At 41.8% G+C, this 19,465-nt stretch overlaps 1 protein-coding gene across 1 annotated transcript; it reads right to left on the reverse strand.

Moving 5' to 3' along the window:
* Positions 1-4,308: 4,308 nt before the first annotated feature.
* Positions 4,309-17,458, reverse strand: hepacam2 (HEPACAM family member 2). The gene is made up of 9 exons (XM_064348280.1): positions 17,285-17,458; positions 14,369-14,719; positions 13,062-13,346; positions 11,113-11,412; positions 8,808-8,933; positions 7,384-7,405; positions 7,244-7,278; positions 6,479-6,552; positions 4,309-5,536 (listed from the first exon to the last, which is right to left on the reverse strand). The coding sequence occupies exons 1-9, from the start codon at positions 17,343-17,345 to the stop codon at positions 5,426-5,428; spliced, it is 1,365 nt and encodes a 454-aa protein (XP_064204350.1). The 5' UTR covers positions 17,346-17,458; the 3' UTR covers positions 4,309-5,425.
* Between the last annotated feature and the right edge of the window lie 2,007 nt (positions 17,459-19,465).

Consider the following 19,465-nt stretch of genomic DNA (forward strand, 5'->3'; position numbering starts at 1 on the left):
GGACTTGTGGTTCATTGAATAATAAAGACGCAAGTTCTTAAAACAGTACAACTACAATTCCCGTTTTTTCAGCAAACAATGATGTACTGTGGGATCGTTTCCTTTTCCGTTTACCTGTCAAAACAAACCGAAAGGTCAGAGGAGTTGTGTTTGGGGTGTTCTGTGTAACTAAAGTGTGGAACATGTGTGTATAATTTTTATTGTCTACTCATTGTAAGTTCATGTACAATGGCTTTTTTAAGTGCCATTTCTGTTCCCTTTACCTGATCGCTATATTAAAACTGCCAACAACGTCATCTCCAGACCTGTCAGGTGAATTCAAAGCGGTATAGTCTAACCTCCCACCTAAGGACAGACTTGTGTATGCTGAATATATAAGAATTCTTTAGAATACTTTAAAACGAAATATGGTCGAGTTGAATGGAACGTCATTGATTTTACGAACGAAAGCTTTTCAATTTCAGGGACTTTTTCATCTAATCCAAAAAGGCTTTGTTTGGGGATCGTCTTTCTATTCTCCACATTTAATTTGGATTGGCGGAGTGATTTTACCCTTTCCTTCGGAATAGTAGAATAGTTAAAATAGCAGCACTCACACAATTATGGTATTATTCTTTTACAGCAAGAAAGAGGGACACGCGTTTCCATCACTAGTCGGGTTATGCTCATTGTCACGCAGAAAACCGCAGTATTTCTAACTAGGCCAAAAACCTACTAAGCACAAGTAAACTATAATATACTATTGAGGGAAGACGTCATGTTAATTTTAAAAAGAGCCATGAATATGTATCTAAGCACTTAAACATTGATGCTGCAAATAAATGAAAAGGCCATCGTATTATTCGATTCGTAGTATGCGCTTTACGTGCACTTAGTCCCGGCTAATCCCTTTGCGTGAACAAATTAGTCTTCGTTTGTGTGTCTGACGTATTTGTTTTAGATTATTCTATGGTTGGCAGTCAATGTATCACAGTCTGCTAGCACAGAATAATGTACATACAGTGCTATGATCCTAATATGTGGCATACTCTTTGTTCGTCTTTTAATTACTTTGGTTGACCCATCGCTAGATGGCAGCGTCCTGCACTTCATCCGTGTTCTCCAGGGATGATCCGGGTTGACATATGGTAGGCTCGACAGAAAATGCATACGTAGCATTTTATGTGTACCCTGATTGGAACTGCGCGCAGTTCAAGCTTCATGCTTTCCGTTGGAAACGTGCCCCAAATATGCCACGCCAAAAATGTTGGTTTCCTTGTGAGGATACAAGTACATTCTGGTGTTTATACGACTCTTTCAAGTGTTTTTTTTCTTTTATTTTCTTGTTGCTATGTTCGTCTATGTTTATTTATTCACCAGTTTGAAATTTACAGTTATAATTTTAGGTACTGTACCATCATTTCTGTGTTCAAGGCTGAAAAATCGGGACACCGTTATATGCTTCCACTGAAACACATTCGGTCTGTAAATCTTTAGTGGTAACAGGCCTGTTGATTTTTGCTGACCATCCTCTTGGTTCTGTATTCTTACCTTATGCCAAACATATAAATATGGCTATGTTAATGCCAACTTTTATTTTTTTTATTTTTATATATATATATATATATATATATCTGCATCTGACTGTAATGTTACCATTTTCACCAAATATCAATTGCAATGTTTAGCAGTTCTGAAATATGTAAACATTGCACTTTGAAATTTACTCTCCCATGCAATTATATCGTTGTACAAATCCACGCAGAAGGAAATTTACACAGACAAACAATGTGCAATGTTTGTTCCCAAGAGCATAAGGCACTGGAAATCCTGTGCTAACATCTTGTCTTTAACCTGGTTTGTTGTTGTAACGGTGCCACACCTTGAACACCTGTGAAACCTGTTTAAAGAAAATTACATTTAACCTAAATTCATCCAGTCTATTAAATGTTCTCATGAAGGATAAAATAGGGACATTTTCCTAAAATGTAAATGGGCTCCAGAAACAACAGCAGAATGATGGGGAATTATTCCAGTTTCAGGTGATTGTGAATGATTTCCCAGTCAAATGATGGACTACAGATGTTCCTAGGCAGCTGAGTTGTTTGTCAGGAGAAGGCAATTCCTGGGATCTTCCCATAAACCTTATAATACTGTACAAAGGTTGAACAGATGGTCTGTGTGACAGGACTTCATCATAAAACCTGCCGCTATATCAAACCGAATCCATTTCGCTCTATTTGATGTTGCGTTCTTTGCTCACGCACCAGAAAAGCTTTCAAGCTAACAAGCACAAGCAGAGAATGGTGATAAAGGCTTGTAGTACATTTCCTGATATATTTATGGTTGACATCCTTTTGTAATCTTCTCATGTCCTTGCTAATGATAAAATGTTTTTAATATATGTACGTAAAGATGAATTTATGCTATTTATAGGGATTTTATTTGCATTTTTGGGTCACTGGCCTTCAGGTAAATTTTTTTATTTTTCTAAGATGCAAAAATATTCCCCTCAGCATAAATATTGTTCCTGAGGACTTTGCTGGAAAATTTGTGCAGTGTTGCAAGCAGACTGCTTTAACTGATGGACTTTAACAGTTAATTCATGTTCTTCGTTTTTGATGTAAGCACAATTTTGCTGGCAGCAGCCAGAAATTACCGAAAAAACTTCCACTGTGAGGTTCATGACCAAAACACCCAAAAGTTGACACAAGCGAATAAGGGGAAGTAGCTTTAAAGTTCCACCGCAAACCCTTCAACAACAACAACAGTAAAAATAATAATAATAATAATCACATAGTATTACTTGCAAGCATGATGTTGCTATGTGCTATGTGCTGAGGTTTTTCTTCGTTTCAATGAAACGAGTGCCCTCTCGTTTCATTGAAAGTACGAGAGGGCACTCCTCCTTCCTCCTGTTCTCTCATTTCTCATCTAATAAGTTGGCGCCGCAGATGGCTGCCTCGGTGTGTTGACCAAAACAAATTCCTCGTATGTGTAAACGTACTTGGCAATAAAATACGATTCTGATTCTGATTCTGATTCTGATTCTGATTCTGAAGCAAATCATAAATCAAGTAAAAAAATTAAAATTGGCATCTGACAAGAGTGGTTAAGCACTGAAGACCATAAAAAGCCACCACTCTCTCTCCTTGCATGTATTTGTTACAGAATGAAATGTTGTCTTTAAAGTGTGATACTCATATACGGCCATACTGTGGCATACTGTATTGTCCACCTTCATTGTACACACAGTGAGTGGAGTTTCAATTTGAATGTCCGTCTACAGGTTTCTCTTCCTTTGACTGGAGAGCTGTAATTGGAGTTGTTTTTGATAATACAGTAAGAGCTAGATCACTTACTTCTTTATTGTCGGACGATTAACTTATTCTTGGTTGATTTTGTAATGGGGGTCTTCCACAATCAAGAAGACACACCAATTCAGCCTAAAATGTTCCCAAAATGTATATAATAATTTAGCAACAATTAGCAATTTGGGTTTGACCTAATTACCTTCTCTTGTATGAGCAGGTAAGTACAGCATGCATTTAAGATTAGGCTGAATAAAGAAATAAAGATGTCGATTACATAAGATTCTTAAAAATAGGTGGAACAAAAATGTGTTTGTCTCACGCAATACATATCCCTCAGTCAATACACACAATTCTACTGAAATACTGAATTGTTATAAATCTTTATTGAAATACAAAATATACACATATGTTTACTGACACTGTACAGCACTTTGCAGATAATTTAGTTTCGTTCAAAACCAAATAGCTCTGTCTGTGAAAAATCTAATAAAACACATATAATCCCTTTCATAGACAAAAAAGGAAGCAATAACTGAGAATCAATCTACTTACAAAATGAGTTGTCCTTAAAGGGACAGCCTGGATATGTGCCACGTTTTTTATATTATTTCAGTTTTGGTGCATGTTTTGATTGGCCTGGACAGTTTAGGTACATTTGACACTTGTACAGCAACATTATGCTTCCAGAGATTATGCATGTGAAAATCACATGAATATTATGAAAATAATAATAAGAAGAATAAGAATAATTTGGGTTGGAACTACTTTCTATGACCATGCAGCCTGAGCTCAAAGAAGTTTCAGGCACAGCTTCCTGTATCAACATTGCTGCACCTGTACCCAGGAGTGCAGAGCTTATATTGTTTGAAAACTAAGAAGGAAAGAAGTACTGACACAATTTTTTTTTTTAAACTGATATTTAAGTTTGTAATTATGAATAAACACTATAAAATTAATCTGTTCACGTGCAGCCTCTGGAAACATAATATCACAGCACAAATTGCTTGAAAATGACTTATGTTTTTTTTTTTTTGTTGCTTTAGACCACAAACCCCTGAAAGACCTGATACCTGGCAGTGTGAAGTCGACAGGTCATCAAAAGAAAACCTCTTTTTTTAATCTTTAACATTCTTCATTACACACAAAAACTGGTCCAATCGAAAACATACACTAAAATTTAAATAGTATATTTTTTAAACTTCAGAAAGTGAACTATCCTTTTAACAAGCGTATGAAATGAGAATTTAAGTTTGTTACAGCATGTTTCAGAATCTTTCGACTTAAGAACAATATGATTCAGCAATTGGCAAACACATAATATAACTGTAAAAACACATATTAGTTGCACTTCAAATTTCATAAATTCAAAGTGTGTAGTCTTTATCCGTTTTAGGAATGAGTTTGATTGAATCGAGGCCAATGCCTTGATTCTGAAACAAAGCCACCTCGCAGTTGTAAGAGTTAAGCACAAATGTATGCCTATGGAAGAGTGCATTTGCATCTGCTAAAAGTGATCTAATATCCTTAGGCTATTCAAGCACATGGTCGTGACTATTTTCTGCATTTGAAGAAGGTTCATATTTAATGTATGCTATAATATATACTTTAGCATGTCATATAGTTTCAAATGCAGGGAATAGTCAGGACTCACACTGGATGCAATGACCACGGTGTGTGTCTGAGACCATGTGTTCGAGACCAGGGCTGACAAACTGCGACTCTCTCAACTGCAGATGAAATGACGAGAAGGCTGGGATGAGTGACATCTTCTCACCATCATGCATTATTGCATTGTTTCGAAAAGAGTGGACTCTACCGGTATGTGCATTAAGCCAATAAATATGAACAGGTGATGAGGCTATGCCAAACCCTGTAAAAAAAAAATAATAATGATAGGCTTATGCAACAGGCATAATAGAAGCAGAGTAATTAGCAGTGCAAGGTTGAGTCACTCAACAGAAGAATCCTTCTCCTTTCCCTTTAAAGCGCTTGAAACCTTTAATAAATATTCGCCGGGGAGGGCACAGAAGCTTTCCAGCGCTCTGAGTGTGCGTGTTCCCGCCTAAAACCTCCGCCGACATGAAGACTGTATCATCACAGACCTTTTTTCAAACGGCACTCACGGGGGGGGGTTACTTCAGCAAGCTCTGTGACGGCGTTTCGGGAACATGCTTTATGACATCATAGATGGTGGTATGCAAATCCTGAGCGGACTCCAGCCCTGCCAGGGACCTGTTGGATGCCTGTGAAAAACAAACCGGGAGATCGTGTCACCATTTTAGATCCTTTCCGTTTTTTACACACTGGGAGCAAATGGTAAAATGAAGGCTTTTATCGCGGTGCTTTACAGTGTCACCGCTGGAATGGTTTTGTATCTATACTGTTTCCAGCTGCTTTTCTTCATGCGCTGTTCTGCTAGCGTAGAGCATTTGTTAAATTAATAACTGTAAATGTAAGAACCTGATATAATATTATTAACATGGGTTAAAAATTGGTTTGTATGCGTGTGTGTGCGTGTATGTGGTGTGTGCATTTTTTGTGAGCAAATGCACGTGTGTGTGTGTATGTGTATGTGTGTGTGTGTCAGTATCGTTTGTGCGGAGCCTGACTGACACTCCCATGCAAACAGTAAGTAACCATTGCTTGTTTAGTTCAGTACTGTTTCCACATTAGAAAACTGTTCAGTGTATTGAATGCACCCCAGTTTCAGGCACTAATAACCAACAGTATGCTGAGTGTTTGTATCTACTGTAGCCCTGTACTGCCCTGCTCCCTGTGGATACAGCTGTGCATTCTGGCATTCATTACAGCCCAGATCTTCGTTAGATTAATTTTTACTGTTATCTTAATGCAGAGCTGAATTTGGCATGCTTTATCAAGTAGTTCCTTTTGGTAAAGAGATGTTCGGTTAGAATAAATGTTTGGGCTAACAGAAAAGTTAAAATGTGTCGTCCACTTAATTTGCATCATTTGTAATTGAATTTGCATTGTTAGATAGGTTAGTATTATACTTATGAAAATCTACGCTCGAGTACCAGACAATAGAACATCATTTCCCGCTCATTTAACCATTAATTATGCATCCCTGGGACTGCTTTCCCATTTTTTACTATTGATATTTGATCAACAAAGTATGTTGAGAAATGCATGGCACCAAGCTGAAGGCACTGCTGAAGGTGAAATACCAGTGTGGATTCTGCTCTTCCTGGTATCGCCACAAATTCGTAGATTCCAAAGTCTTCAGTTGCGTCCTCGTGGCCTGGAAGAATAATGTTGCATTGAGTGCTTAAGGGGTTTGGCTTCAGTAGAACAGCAGTTAGACCTCACCCTACTGTATGGACAATGCTTATGTAAATCCCTATCAGAGGCCACCAATGAAATGAATAATCTGAATATTTGATGTTGTTCAGTAACAATTTTTGGCAGATCATTGAGCTTGCCACTGTGTTTGTAGTGACACCTTTTTCCACATCCTGTATCCTAGATATGGACTTATTTTTATTATTCTCTGCATTATTCTTGTTTACTTGCGAAATATCGCTTTCACTTTGACAAGGTCATACGTGGTACCTTTTTGCCTAACAGCCTGACTACTCTGAACGAGGAAGCTATGCAGTGGCCTTCCAGTCTGTACACAGACCAGCACTCCCCTTAGTCCTGCCATAGGTTGCATGGATGACTTTAGTCATCACTGCAGGACTGTAAGGTGAATCGAGGTAACAGCATGACCGCAAACAAATAGCTATTTATAGAGACGAGCGAACGGGAAAAAGATCATTAGATAGGCATGCGCAGTACGTCAGGGATAAACCCACACGTGTGATTACACTCAACTGCGGTAAACACATTGATGTATAGATGTGCAAATGATTATTTAAGTATAGGACTGTACACAGAGCTGCAAAACAATGAGCTTTTCTGAGCAATTAAAAGTGTTGAATCTGCTGTACCTGAGAGGTGTGGTCCCTTTTGGTCAGTTAGAGGCCTGCAGGGGGGACAAACGAACAGTTTAAGCTCCAGTGCTAATGTCAAGAACAGTCTAAATGTTTGTTTTCAAAATACTAACTATTCCAGTTTAAATTTCCCTTACCTGTTGTAAATATTCATGATCACTGTAAACAGAAGGATAAAAGATTAAAAATCATTGTGAATTTTCTCAGATAAAAGACAAGACAAAAAAGACAAAATTCATGTTGCTAGTCTTTGCACATAAGTCCAAAACAGTATTCAGGAATACACAGTAAAATGTTCAGTGTTGAATCAGCTGTTACAGAGTGCATATGGTCCTTGTTGGACTGATTACGCACACTGTTAGAGCTGAATTAACACCTGATATTTTACTGTGTAGTAATGATTATCTTGAGTCGCACCCGCTAATGATGAATAATTTCATCAAGATTTTCAAAACTAATTTAAAAATGTAAAGCAACTGATAATGCAACAAAACTCAGCCATAAGGCCTTGTTTTGAAGTGCTTATTTTATCATTAGCAGGACCTATTTAAAATATATTTTCTCATTTTCAGTCCTCAAAATAAACAACATGGCATGTCTAAAGAATTCACACACTGCATATACATATATAGTTGATTTTCACTGTGGTTTAACAAGATCTTCTTTTCAAACACCCACAGATGATATTTGGACAGGGAAAACTGGCTCATTTGACTCTTTGGCATTTGCATGAAGCTCATTAAGGTGCAGACCCGGAGCTGTGCAGGTAGCACGGAGGTGACTCTGCTGTGTTTGAGTCCCTGTTTGCAAGAAAAGACTGTGCAGCCAAAGACATTTCAGAATTCAGCAGGTTCCACATCAGCTTCTACTTGGTGTCAGTCAGGGTTATGAAATAACAGAGGGTTACAGACAGACTGTAACATGTACATTTATCTGAGCCAGAACTGTGATGATTTCAGGATTGTGGCAGCCTGCTGATAATGCTCCTCACCCCGTGGCAGAGGTGTAATTGGGTAGCGAAGAGATATATCCGTTAATAAGAAGTGAGGCAGACGCTCAATTTTTACTTCATCCACTTCTTCACAGTGCTTTCTTGTGGGATCTCCATCTGCTGTAATGAGATCAGGCACATATCCAGGCTGCTCAGTCATTTTTCTAGGTTTCATAATTAATAACTATAAGCAGAGGACCCAGATCATTCCTTTGTGGCCCTGAAGGTTTTATTAATTTCCGGCTCATTTCCAGAGTCACTGATCCTCTTCTGAATCTAATTCTGACAATAACACCAGATTCAGAATGATAATTCAGATTCTCCTCTCCTCTGCTACTCTAGGCCTTCATGCAGCCAAACCGCGATGCGCCTTGGCCTCAATTTCACGTGAAGCATTTGAGTGTGTTTTAGTGCTGTGGGCATTTCTTGCAGAACTATTTTTGTGCGGATGGAAATTTTTTGTAAATTTTCCCCAACCGCCAAACCCGCCGTTCTGTATGGAAAAAAACGCAGAAAGGTTTGGTTTGAACCTGGGCTTCAGTGGATAGCGTGCAATGCTCAAGGTCCTACCTCTGTGTGGATGGCAGGACTTTCTGAAAAGCACCACCAGCATGCAGATGATGACGATCAGTGAGACGATGACAATGGCGGTCAGCGGAGACGCTGCGCTGCCTTCTTGGAAATGTTTCTCCTTCCCTGCAGAAAAACAGAGAGGACATTTTGAAAACAGTTGCAGGTGCAGGTACGCCAGACCGGGAAAAATAGTCCTCTTGAACGGAGCCCAGTCAAGCTCAATGAAAAATAATGAAAGATGTTTAACAGGCCATTTATTATACATAGCTTCTGGCTATTCAGTGAATCCACTGATGACTATTAGATAGAGAGAGAGCGTGCATGAATTTACGCTATGAAAACGTACGCCTTAAAAGACCATTGATGTCGGCGAGATGTCTGCCACAGTTCATAGGGTAACTGACTATCAACCCACAAGCGAAGATTGAATTCCTTCAGATTCATTCTCCCATTTTGTGCCGTACATTATGTATCAAGAAAAATATCAGGTGCCAGAGGAAATGCATGTGACACTTAATTTCTGCTTGACACTGTCGTGGTGTCAAGATGAATGTATATGAACCACACTGATGTGTATCTGTCATAACCTTGTCTTCGTTCCTCTATTGTGATTAAGCAGTGGTTAAATCAGCTTTAGTTATAGTTTGGTTGCAATATGCAGTACTTTACATGTGTGACTAAAGTAACTCCAGTCTAGATCCAGTCTATTTGCTCCCATGTCACCCTGGGCCCTGCACAACAATCTCACTACCCCGTTTCCTGTCTTGTCTGCAAAGTGTGCTCCAAAGGTAATTTCGCAAATCTGTCACAGAAATTAATATAGTCTCATTTCCAGTCATAAACAATGCTCAGTCGTGGTTTCTGTGGTTTTGGGAAGGTTTACTTTGCTCTTGAACATTCTGACAGCTATTCTTCATTTCACATTTATTAAATCGTATTGCATGTCAGTGCCTGATCTGATTCCATATGACAAATTTACTTGTTTTGACAACACCTTAATTGCCATTGAGCAATTATTCTGGAAGAAACCACATTTCAGAAGGAATCACATTCTTTGTCTGTAAAGCAAACCGGAGTGGCAGTGAATCTTAATAAACCAATGATCCAGCATTCCCCATCATTTTCATTTGCTGAAAAGGAAGCCAGGCCAGTTCAGCAGGTAGCATTTATGTTTTTTCTGCTCGGTGATGGAGAAAGTCATTTTTTCCTTTTAGGGCAAGTCGCAGAAACCGGCTGCACGGTTGGACTCTGTCAACAGGGAACACCTGTTGCCAGCTGTTTGCTTTCCAATAGATCCATAAGATGGTTCAGAGGGGAGAGACCAGGGACCAGGTCTGAAGAACAGAAACTGAAGAAAAAAATAATATTGACTTTTCTCAAATGTGGATGATGAATTAGATAAATGTCCTGTTTGAACATTTCACTCAGATCAAGTTGTGTAAATAGTTACAACACTGATGGGGACTTAGATGTTTATTTTAACGTATTCACCCTTCCCTGAATATGTTGTAGCCTGTTTCCATGAAGGCTTGGTCATTGCCAAGATAATAAAGTTAAGTTAATAATAAAGATGATTTATTCTTTGTGTAAAATTATGGTATTTAAATATATGTGTACATGGGAACTAAAGCTTTATATTTGCTTTATTTTCACAAATAAATTATTATCACTGTGTGGAATATTACACATATAGTACTGTCACTAATTATGGAAACACTGCATTTATAAACAGTTTGATGACTAATCCAGTATTTTGCTACAATTTCTGTTTTTGGCATAATAAATGTAAAATGTAGGAAATGTAATATAAACATAAAATGAATATATAAATAATTAGCATGTGTGTTAAATAATCATCATTACACCTTCCTTTATGTATTACCAACATAATTGAGAAGTCTAATGTATCTTACTGTGGGAATTGTATAATTAGCTTGAACATTGTATTTCTTTGCCCAGTATTTTTCTACATAAAGTGATAATAGTCATGCAAAGAAAACAATAGTCATTTCAAATTACTGATGGTCTCATAATATCATTACCAATTGTGGTGAACTATTTCAAATGAAAATGGCTCTGAGAAGCAGCAACAGAAGACAGGGACGAAATAAAAGCTGAAAGAGAACACACACACACACACACACAAACACACACACACACACGCACACACACACACACAAACACACACACACACACGCACGCAAACACACACGCGCGCACACACACACGCATGCACACACACATGCACACACACGTGCGCGTACCCACACACACGCACACGCACGCGTAAACTCATACTGACCGGTGCCCAGGCTGGCCACTACCAGAGTGAACTCGGTTTCGTCCTGCTTCTGTGTGACGTTGTTGAAGGCGCGGCACAGGAACTCCTCGGTGTGGGCCAGCTTGTAGGACAACACCTCGAAGCGGGGACCCGTCATGAGGACCTCGGTGGCGTTGTTGGTCTTGGAGATCCAGGCGCAGCTGTTTGGGGGGTTGGAGTCTGCCAAGCAGTCGAAGAACACCAGCTCTCCAGGATTGACAGTGAAGACCCCCCCAGTTTGCAGGCCTTGGTCTGATTTGACTGCCAGGTTGTACGGTCCATCTGGGAATTAAAAAGTAAATAAGTAAATAACGTAATATGATGCCGAGAACAGGCTACTCAACCCAACGACACTCGCCATTTTCCTACAACTAAAGTGTACCTAGTGCTCGGTTTACCTGCAACTAGATAGTATCTAGCACTGTGTTTAAATAAATGAATAAATAAATAAAACCATCTCTGTTTCAGAAGTAGATCTTACTTCTACATTGACAAATTAACATAATTGTTGTTTCAAGGTATTTTGAAGAGCAGGATTTCTTCACAGTCTGTAGAACCGATGGTCTGAAATTTAAAATGATGTTTTGATGTAACGTGGAAATTCTTAATCCTACCCATGATTTATTTCATTTTCCAGGATTATACATATTAAGATATATATGTAAAAGCATATTTATTAAAGTGCTCTGGTGTTTACCGTTTTTATTTTTTCCTAATTAAAAGTGAAATTGCAAAGCAGAAGATTTTACTTTCACCCATGTTTTAAAGAGTATGACTCTCACTTTTTGTCACTCCGGATAAGAGCATTTGCAAAATGATAGTTATGTCATGTGTATTGGGCTATCATCTGAGAAAATAGTCTGTCGCTGAAAAAGAGCTATATGCTAGACATGGGCACTGAGGGAAGTGAAACCGCGGTTTTCTTAGTCTCTGCTAGCTCGACTTGGCCGTACTGTAGTTTCCTGACAGACGGAGAGGTGGTGGTTCTGCTCGTTTCCCCTGTGACTCCAGCTTACTGGTCTGCAGGTGGTAATCACTCTGTTCTGCACTAGGCTGTTACCAGAGCCCTGGCCTGGAGCAGTGGCATATGGTGCTCCAGGAACAAACACACATTTACACTGAGGCAACACTGTTAAAGCCTTTGTGTGCATGCGCAGCCATTGTCTACATAAACCTGTCTAAAAAAAAACAGGCAGTTGTAAATTACAGGTATTTTTTAAAAGAGATGTTTCACAAGTCTGAGGTTTCTACGGAAGGGCTCTATATATCATTAAGCTATTATGTAAGCTATTATGCTACTCTTCTTGCATTAAGCTTTATGACACTAAATAAACATCTCTTAAATTGACCTTAAATACAACCACACAGATATATAGTCTCAAAGGTGGCCACAGACATTCTAAACAGTGTGTAATCCCAATAAATAATAGCACTGTCGCTCCACAGAAGTTGAAGATTAGAACTGGTTCCTCAAACTTGGCTGGCTCTGTGGTATCATTGATACAGCACCACCTAGGTTTCAGTGATGGTGACATCATTGTTTGACTAACCCAGAAGTGCCAACAGTACGATACAGGAGCCTGAATGCAAATATCAAGCACTTCTGTTTTTTCCATCTATGTGGAAGGACCAGGCATGGCACAATGGGTGCCTACAACAGGGTTAGTTATTTAAAAAGGAGGTGAAATTAGAGCGTTAAGCGAGAGGTGTTGCTGCACAATGATGTCTGGTGTTAACAGGAACAGAAAAGGCACACACTACGCTTAGAGGGCAAACTAAAAAAAAAGTAAGCTAAACTTTTGTTGCTTACTTTGTTATTATACATAGTGTGTGTACGTGTGTGCGTATGTGTGTGTGTGTGTGTGTTCCATGTGTGTGCGTAGCATATTTTACATAAGCAAAATTAAATGTTGAAAGATATTTGTACTTACAGAAAATATTTAGTGCCGCTGGCGCGCTTGTTTCTTCGCTGATGAAATTTTCCACCACACAACTGTACTCCCCAATGTCCTCTTTTCTGACGGGGCTTATGACAAGGCTGCTGTTGTCGGGAGAGAGTGTGTGTCGCGCCCCGGCGCGAACGGGTCTGTCATCTTGGAACCACCGGTACCGCACCCTGGTCCCGTTCTCAACCGAGCACATCCACGTCACATTCTCTTTATCCTCCACCACTTCAGTAGCGGGACTCTTCTTGATGACTGGGACAGATACGGGCACTAGACAAGAGAGATGGCACCTCATCAGATCTCTTCATCAGCTTTCTGTACTCTTAATTGTCTTTGAGGGGTTCGTTAATACAACAAACCACTCAATTGTTGCTATGACAGCATGCATAATATACTACTCATACAATGACATGCTAATGAACAACCTTCTGAATGACGAGACAAGGTAATGAGTAAGGTGTAGTCAAAGATGGCAAAAGGAGTTAGAAGTAATGGGGGCTGTTGTCCTTTATAAAAATAAGTACATTCTCTCAGGTCAATTCCTTCGTGACCAATTTTTCCCAGTCTCCATATCAGCATCAAATATTTTAATCAAACCTTTGTTCGGGTTGTGTACATTAATTTTACTTTGAAACCTGTTTACAATTTCATTTTGTAAAAGTTTATAGCCTGTATTGATCACTCAAATCCACCTTGCACATATTTGAAAGCAGAGGTGGAAAATCCAGATTCAGAAATAATAGTCCTCCCCAGCATTTTGTTCCAATCACCTGGATTTTCTGATTAGCACAATTTTTTTAGCCAGAAGGTAGAACTAATTAGTGAAATTAGCTGGCTGAGTTCATGGGTGAAAGGATCACATGGCAGGACTTTCTTTCTGACCCCTGGACTTGCCACCTCTGATTGAATGAGAATAATAACACAATAATGCCTTTATGAATGACATATCAATACCAGAGAAGGGGAAGTGGTATATAAGGCATACCTGCTTGAGATTGCTAGGTAAATAGACCTGTTCAGTTTAGTCTTAGTCTGCCTTAACTGCCTTAACCCTGCCTTGCCTCTGCCTTGTGGGGCAACATAGCTCAGGAGGTAAGAGCAGTTGTCTGGCAGTTGGAGGGTTGCCGGTTCAAACCCCGCCCTGGGCATGTCAAAGTGTCCTTGAGCAAGACACCTAACCCCTAAAATGCTCTGGTGAATGAGAGGCATCAATTGTAAAGCGCTTTGGATAAAAGCGCTATATAAATGCAGTCCATTTAACCATTTTTAACGACCACGTGTCACCAGCTTACCATCGACCGTGATGCGGACGGGATTGTTCTCTCTAACCGTGGATCCATTGGGAAATGTGATGTAAAACGCGAGCCAGTACTCCCCCTCCACCGTCTGGTCCAGGCTGTGAATCAGCAGCGACGCGTTGGGGGGCTGAAATGAGAACCTGCTCTTGTCCATGTTGATGTCCTTTTGGTTTTGAAAGGCCACCAGCAGTGTGGGCATGTCCTCGGTTGGCCCGCGGAAGTTCCAGCTGAAGAAGATCTCCACGTCTTCTGAGTGGACGAAATCTTCCACGGGCAGGAGCAGGGAATGTCCATACGTGCCATGGAGAATAGTGGGCACCCTCACATATGGGGAGCAGTAGGTGCCTGAGGGACCAGGAAGCAGCGCTTGATTATAATGGCCATTGATACAAGCAGACATGAGTAAACGAGCATTGGGGCAAGATGAAATCTGCGCTCAACACATTACTTCAGGATTCGTTCCTGTTCATTAGCCATGCACGCTGTGCAGGGCAGGCTAAGCCTCCAATGTTTCTCATTAGAAAAGGGCTCATTAGAAAAGGGTAACTTGAGTAACTTTCTGATTAAGTTTAGAATTATATCTGACTGTATGATAATGATAAAAACAAAGTCCGACAGTCCAAGGCTGCTGGAAGGCCGCAGCTGACATTACGTTCCAACATGGGTTAGTTATGTGAAAATACCCAGTGTTAATACTTTAATCTGAGCAAACCATGACAAATTGTAGCATTAATTGGACACGTTCATTTGACGGAGTAATTAGGTAAGTTTTAATCCCATGAAGCTTACTGATCAGATGTATTAACTAATGATTTATGTTTCCCCAAAAACAGGAATATGTGCTACATTGTATCTTAATTGCTGTAGATTATATGCCCGAATTACAGATAGGAGTTTTTGTCAGTGTTTTTCTGTTTGTTGCTAGATCTACATTTGACCTTCAAACTCAGGAGGAGTTTCCTCTCTGACAACTTCTTAATATGTGGTTCAAACTTGCTTACCACAAGGCTATATTAGGTTGTGTGTCATTCACTAACCTGTGAACCTAAAACGGTGTGCCTTATGACATGTTTGTGGGTTTTAAACTCATGTCTGACAGGAAACTTCAGTTTGAACAGAGTTACAGTTATATTAAGGTTAACCCTTTGTGTAAGATACTATACAGTATGTCATAAACATTTTTGTATTAAAGTATAAAAACATTAAATTTTGTGTATGTTGCCACTGACATGATATAACAAGCCTAGATTGCTCCTCTCTGTTCTCTCCCAATGTTTTGATATTCCTAAATCAATAGCAGAAATATGACCCATGACTATTGCCTTCCATCACACCTAACAAAATAAGGGACACCAAGATGTACAGCAATATAACATGTATGTACAAATGTTGTTATTTGTTTTGGTGGAGATTTTTGGGACTTTAAAACTCAATATTTATTCAGTTCTTGAATTATATATGCTCCAGACACCGGGTTCTTAATTCTGAACTGGTCTAAAAGCAAACACTTGCTTTGCAACGTAGCCGTTGAACATCAGTTTGAATTCTGTTTACGTTGCACAATTGGCACAAGCCTCTGTTGCCTGGGGAGTACACAGGCTGTCAACTCAAAAAAAAAAAAAAACTAACCAAGTCCAAAAAACAGGACAGACAATGTGACAGATACACAATGGCTAATTACCCCTCCAAATTCAGGATGTAGGCTTTTGAATATTTCATCACTGGGTCATGCGTCCATTTTTGACCAAAGGCACAGAGTGGACGGTGAGAGTTGCCCATTGCAACAGACAGGTTCCACGTTGCTGGGCAGGTCATGCAGCAGGAGGTAGGCTGTGTGCAGGTAAACACATCCTCCTCCCCCCACCTCGCCCCTCCTCCCCCTCCTTCCCCAAAGCCACCCTGGAGACAATCCGCATTATCTCCACTGTTGACTGTTGGCAATATTATTCATCACAATAGATGGCCGTGCGTGCCTTGTTATGTCGTAAATAATAAATAGAGCCACCCCCATGACATGCTCTGCGTATCCTGCATGGGGTGGGTGGGGGGGGGAGGGGGGAGGGGGTGGCAGAAGTGTGCTCTCTGTTTACCCATCAAGGGTTGAAAGGTCCCCTCAATAGGTGCTTTTCGCTGGGCTACTGTTGCTTCTAAACAACTTGGAGGCTGTGGCAGCGAGGGGCACGGTTGACGGTCTGGATTCGTATTACAATGCACACAGGTGAGATCCCTTCAGCGACCCCGATGACCCCCCCCATCCCCCCCCCCCCCCGCCCACCATTCGCACCTCAAACAAAGCTGTTTGGACTCAAAATAAACTGTGACAGCTTGGCAGCATGCCGCCGTAGAGACTTCATGCGCATTCCCAAAATAAGCCTTATTAAAATAGCACTTCAAAGATAGACTGAGTAACTCGTCACATTCCTATCTTTCCAGAACATTCATCATCACATGCAAATCGTTTGAATCTCATAGAGGGAAACTATGAGAAAAAAGCCCAAGATAATGGGGTTGCACCACCTAAGCAAAGCTATCTAAACAATTAAAAAAATTACGAGCCAAAGAGGAAAACAAAATGCGATAAAATAAAATAAATATTCAGTTCCTTCCCTTAATTTTTGACTTCCTTTATAATACTAGAGAGACAGGAACAGATCTCAAACTGCTGCATTACAGTGTTCTGTAATACTGAATGTAGTGCGTCCTTCCAAATATTAGAGTGTTTAAAGGCTTTAGAACCAAATTATTCGACCAAATTTAAATGATCAAAAGTTGATCAGCAGACTTTCATCATTTTAGCATTACATGAATTGGTACCCTTCAACCATAATGTACAGCCGACATGCTGGCATTTCAGACGCAGTGGCTACTTAAGACAGTGGCAGCCATGGCTTCAAACACCTGTGGTCTTACCTGAGAGGAGGGAAGTCACTGTCCAGAGCAGTGGCAGGAAGGTGCTGCTGAAGGTCTCCATTAATGCATTCTGTTCTCCGTGGAGCTGCCTGCTCGTGACGGAGGGGAGAGGGGAACTGGTGACACAACATTTGCCAGGGAAATGAGAGGAGCTGGTCCGGCCCCTCCCATGTGACACCAGCAGGAGAGGTACACCTGGCGACGCCTGTGCGTGGTCACTGCCTCCCACGGGCACCGGCACACGAGGGGGGGGGAGGGGAGTTTGGCCGCGGCCCTGACCCTGGGTCCCAGCCCACCCCGGGGGTGGGGGGAGGGCGGGTCTCTGTCCTCCCGAGCTGTTAGCATTAGCACTCTTCTCTGCGGGGCTGAAGAAATGTTCCCTGACTGGCTGCATAAAGGTCTGCTCTGTTCGCCCTGCTGACTGACTGTCGCCGAGGAGCGTCACGCAGCGATGGGGTCGATTGTGGTTCCTAAATGTCCCACCCCCCCCCCCCCACCCACAGTGCGTAGCTTTGTGCCGACCCATTCACACCCATTTTCTAAAGCAGCCACATTCATCTGTGTAGAACCATTGCAGCACACAGAGCTGCTAAAAGAAATCACGCGATCAAATTTATTGTGTCACTTCCTCACTTCAGCCTACTCTCGTCATCAAATTAAAAGCATTCCATTCAGAAGAATGAGAATATTATTTGAGCACTGTACACTCATCGCGTGACACAAATGGTTCATTATACAGATGCTGTGTGAAACCCCCTTCTCCAAATAATAGGGACATGCATTATACACAGTGGATAGGCACACGTGTAGCTAGCCAAGCTGTGAGAGATAATTCATGCTCCTCTCCACAGGCAAACAGTCCTTTTATTGTGAACGGATACCTGCGCTAACGAGCCGTTAGCGCTGCAAAGCTGAACCCCCAGGGCCAGTTTCTCATTAGTCCCATGTTGTATGTCCCTGCTGATTGGTCAGACATGGCGGCTAAGTGGTGAGACACGGCGGCTGAGCAGTGAAACATGGTGGCTGAGCAGTGAGATATGGTGGCTGAGCAGTGAAACATGGCGGCTGAGCAGTGAAACATGGCGGCTGAGCAGTGAGACATGGCGGCTGAGCAGTGAGACATGGCGGGTGAGCAGTGAGATATGGAGGCTGAGCAGTGAGACATGGCGGCTGAGCAGTGAGACATGGCGGCTGAGCAGTGAGATATGGCGGCTGAGCAGTGAGATATGGAGGCTGAGCAGTGAAACATGGCGGCTGAGCAGTGAGACATGGCGGCTGAGCAGTGAAACATGGCGGCTGAGCAGTGAGACATGGCGGCTGAGCAGTGAGACATGGCGGCTGAGCAGTGAAACATGGCGGCTGAGCAGTGAGATCATGGCGGCTGAGCAGTGAAATGGCGGCTGAGCAGTGAAACATGGCGGCTGAGCAGTGAGATATGGCGGCTGAGCAGTGAAACATGGCGGCTGAGCAGTGAGATATGGCGGCTGAGCAGTGAGACATGGCGGCTGGCAGCATGGTGAGACATGGCGGGCTGAGCAGTGAGACATGGCGGCTGAGCAGTGAGACATGGCGGGTGAGCAGTGAGATATGGAGGCTGAGCAGTGAGACATGGCGGGCTGAGCAGTGAGACATGGCGGCTGAGCAGTGAACATGGCGGCTGAGCAGTGAGATATGGGGCTGAGCAGTGAGACATGGCGGCTGAGCAGTGAGACATGGCGGCTGACATGAGCAGTGAGGAGAATGGCTGGCTGAGCAGTGAGATATGGGGTGGCAGGGATGGGGCTGGGCATGCGGCTGAGCAGTGAGACATGGCGGCTGAGCAGTGAGACATGGCGGCTGAGCAGTGAAACATGGCGGCTGAGCAGTGAGACATGGCGGCTGAGCAGTGAGACATGGCGGCTGAGCAGTGAGACATGGCGGCTGAGCAGTGAGACATGGCGGCTGAGCAGTGAGACATGGCGGCTGAGCAGTGAGATATGGAGGCTGAGCAGTGAGACATGGCGGCTGAGCAGTGAGACATGGCGGCTGAGCAGTGAGACATGGCGGCTGAGCAGTGAGACATGGCGGCTGAGCAGTGACATGGCGGCGAGCAGGAAACATGGCGGCTGAGCAGTGAGATATGGAGGCTGAGCAGTGAAACATGGCGGCTGAGCAGTGAGACATGGCGGCTGAGCAGTGAGA

The sequence above is a fragment of the Anguilla rostrata genome, chromosome 8 (assembly GCF_018555375.3).
Source record: "Anguilla rostrata isolate EN2019 chromosome 8, ASM1855537v3, whole genome shotgun sequence".
NCBI classification, from domain to species: Eukaryota; Metazoa; Chordata; class Actinopteri; order Anguilliformes; family Anguillidae; genus Anguilla; species Anguilla rostrata.

Bases quoted from the DNA above. Each gene is read 5' to 3' on its own strand.
- hepacam2 (XM_064348280.1), bottom strand. From the start codon at position 17,345: ATGGAGACCTTCAGCAGCACCTTCCTGCCACTGCTCTGGACAGTGACT. The intron at 8,934-11,112 runs GTCAGTATGAGT...GTTTTTCTGCAG, and splicing joins AGTGGCCAGCCTGGGCACCG to GGAAGGAGAAACATTTCCAA. The intron at 5,537-6,478 runs GTATTTCACCTT...TGTTTTTCACAG, and splicing joins GAAGAGCAGAATCCACACTG to GCATCCAACAGGTCCCTGGC.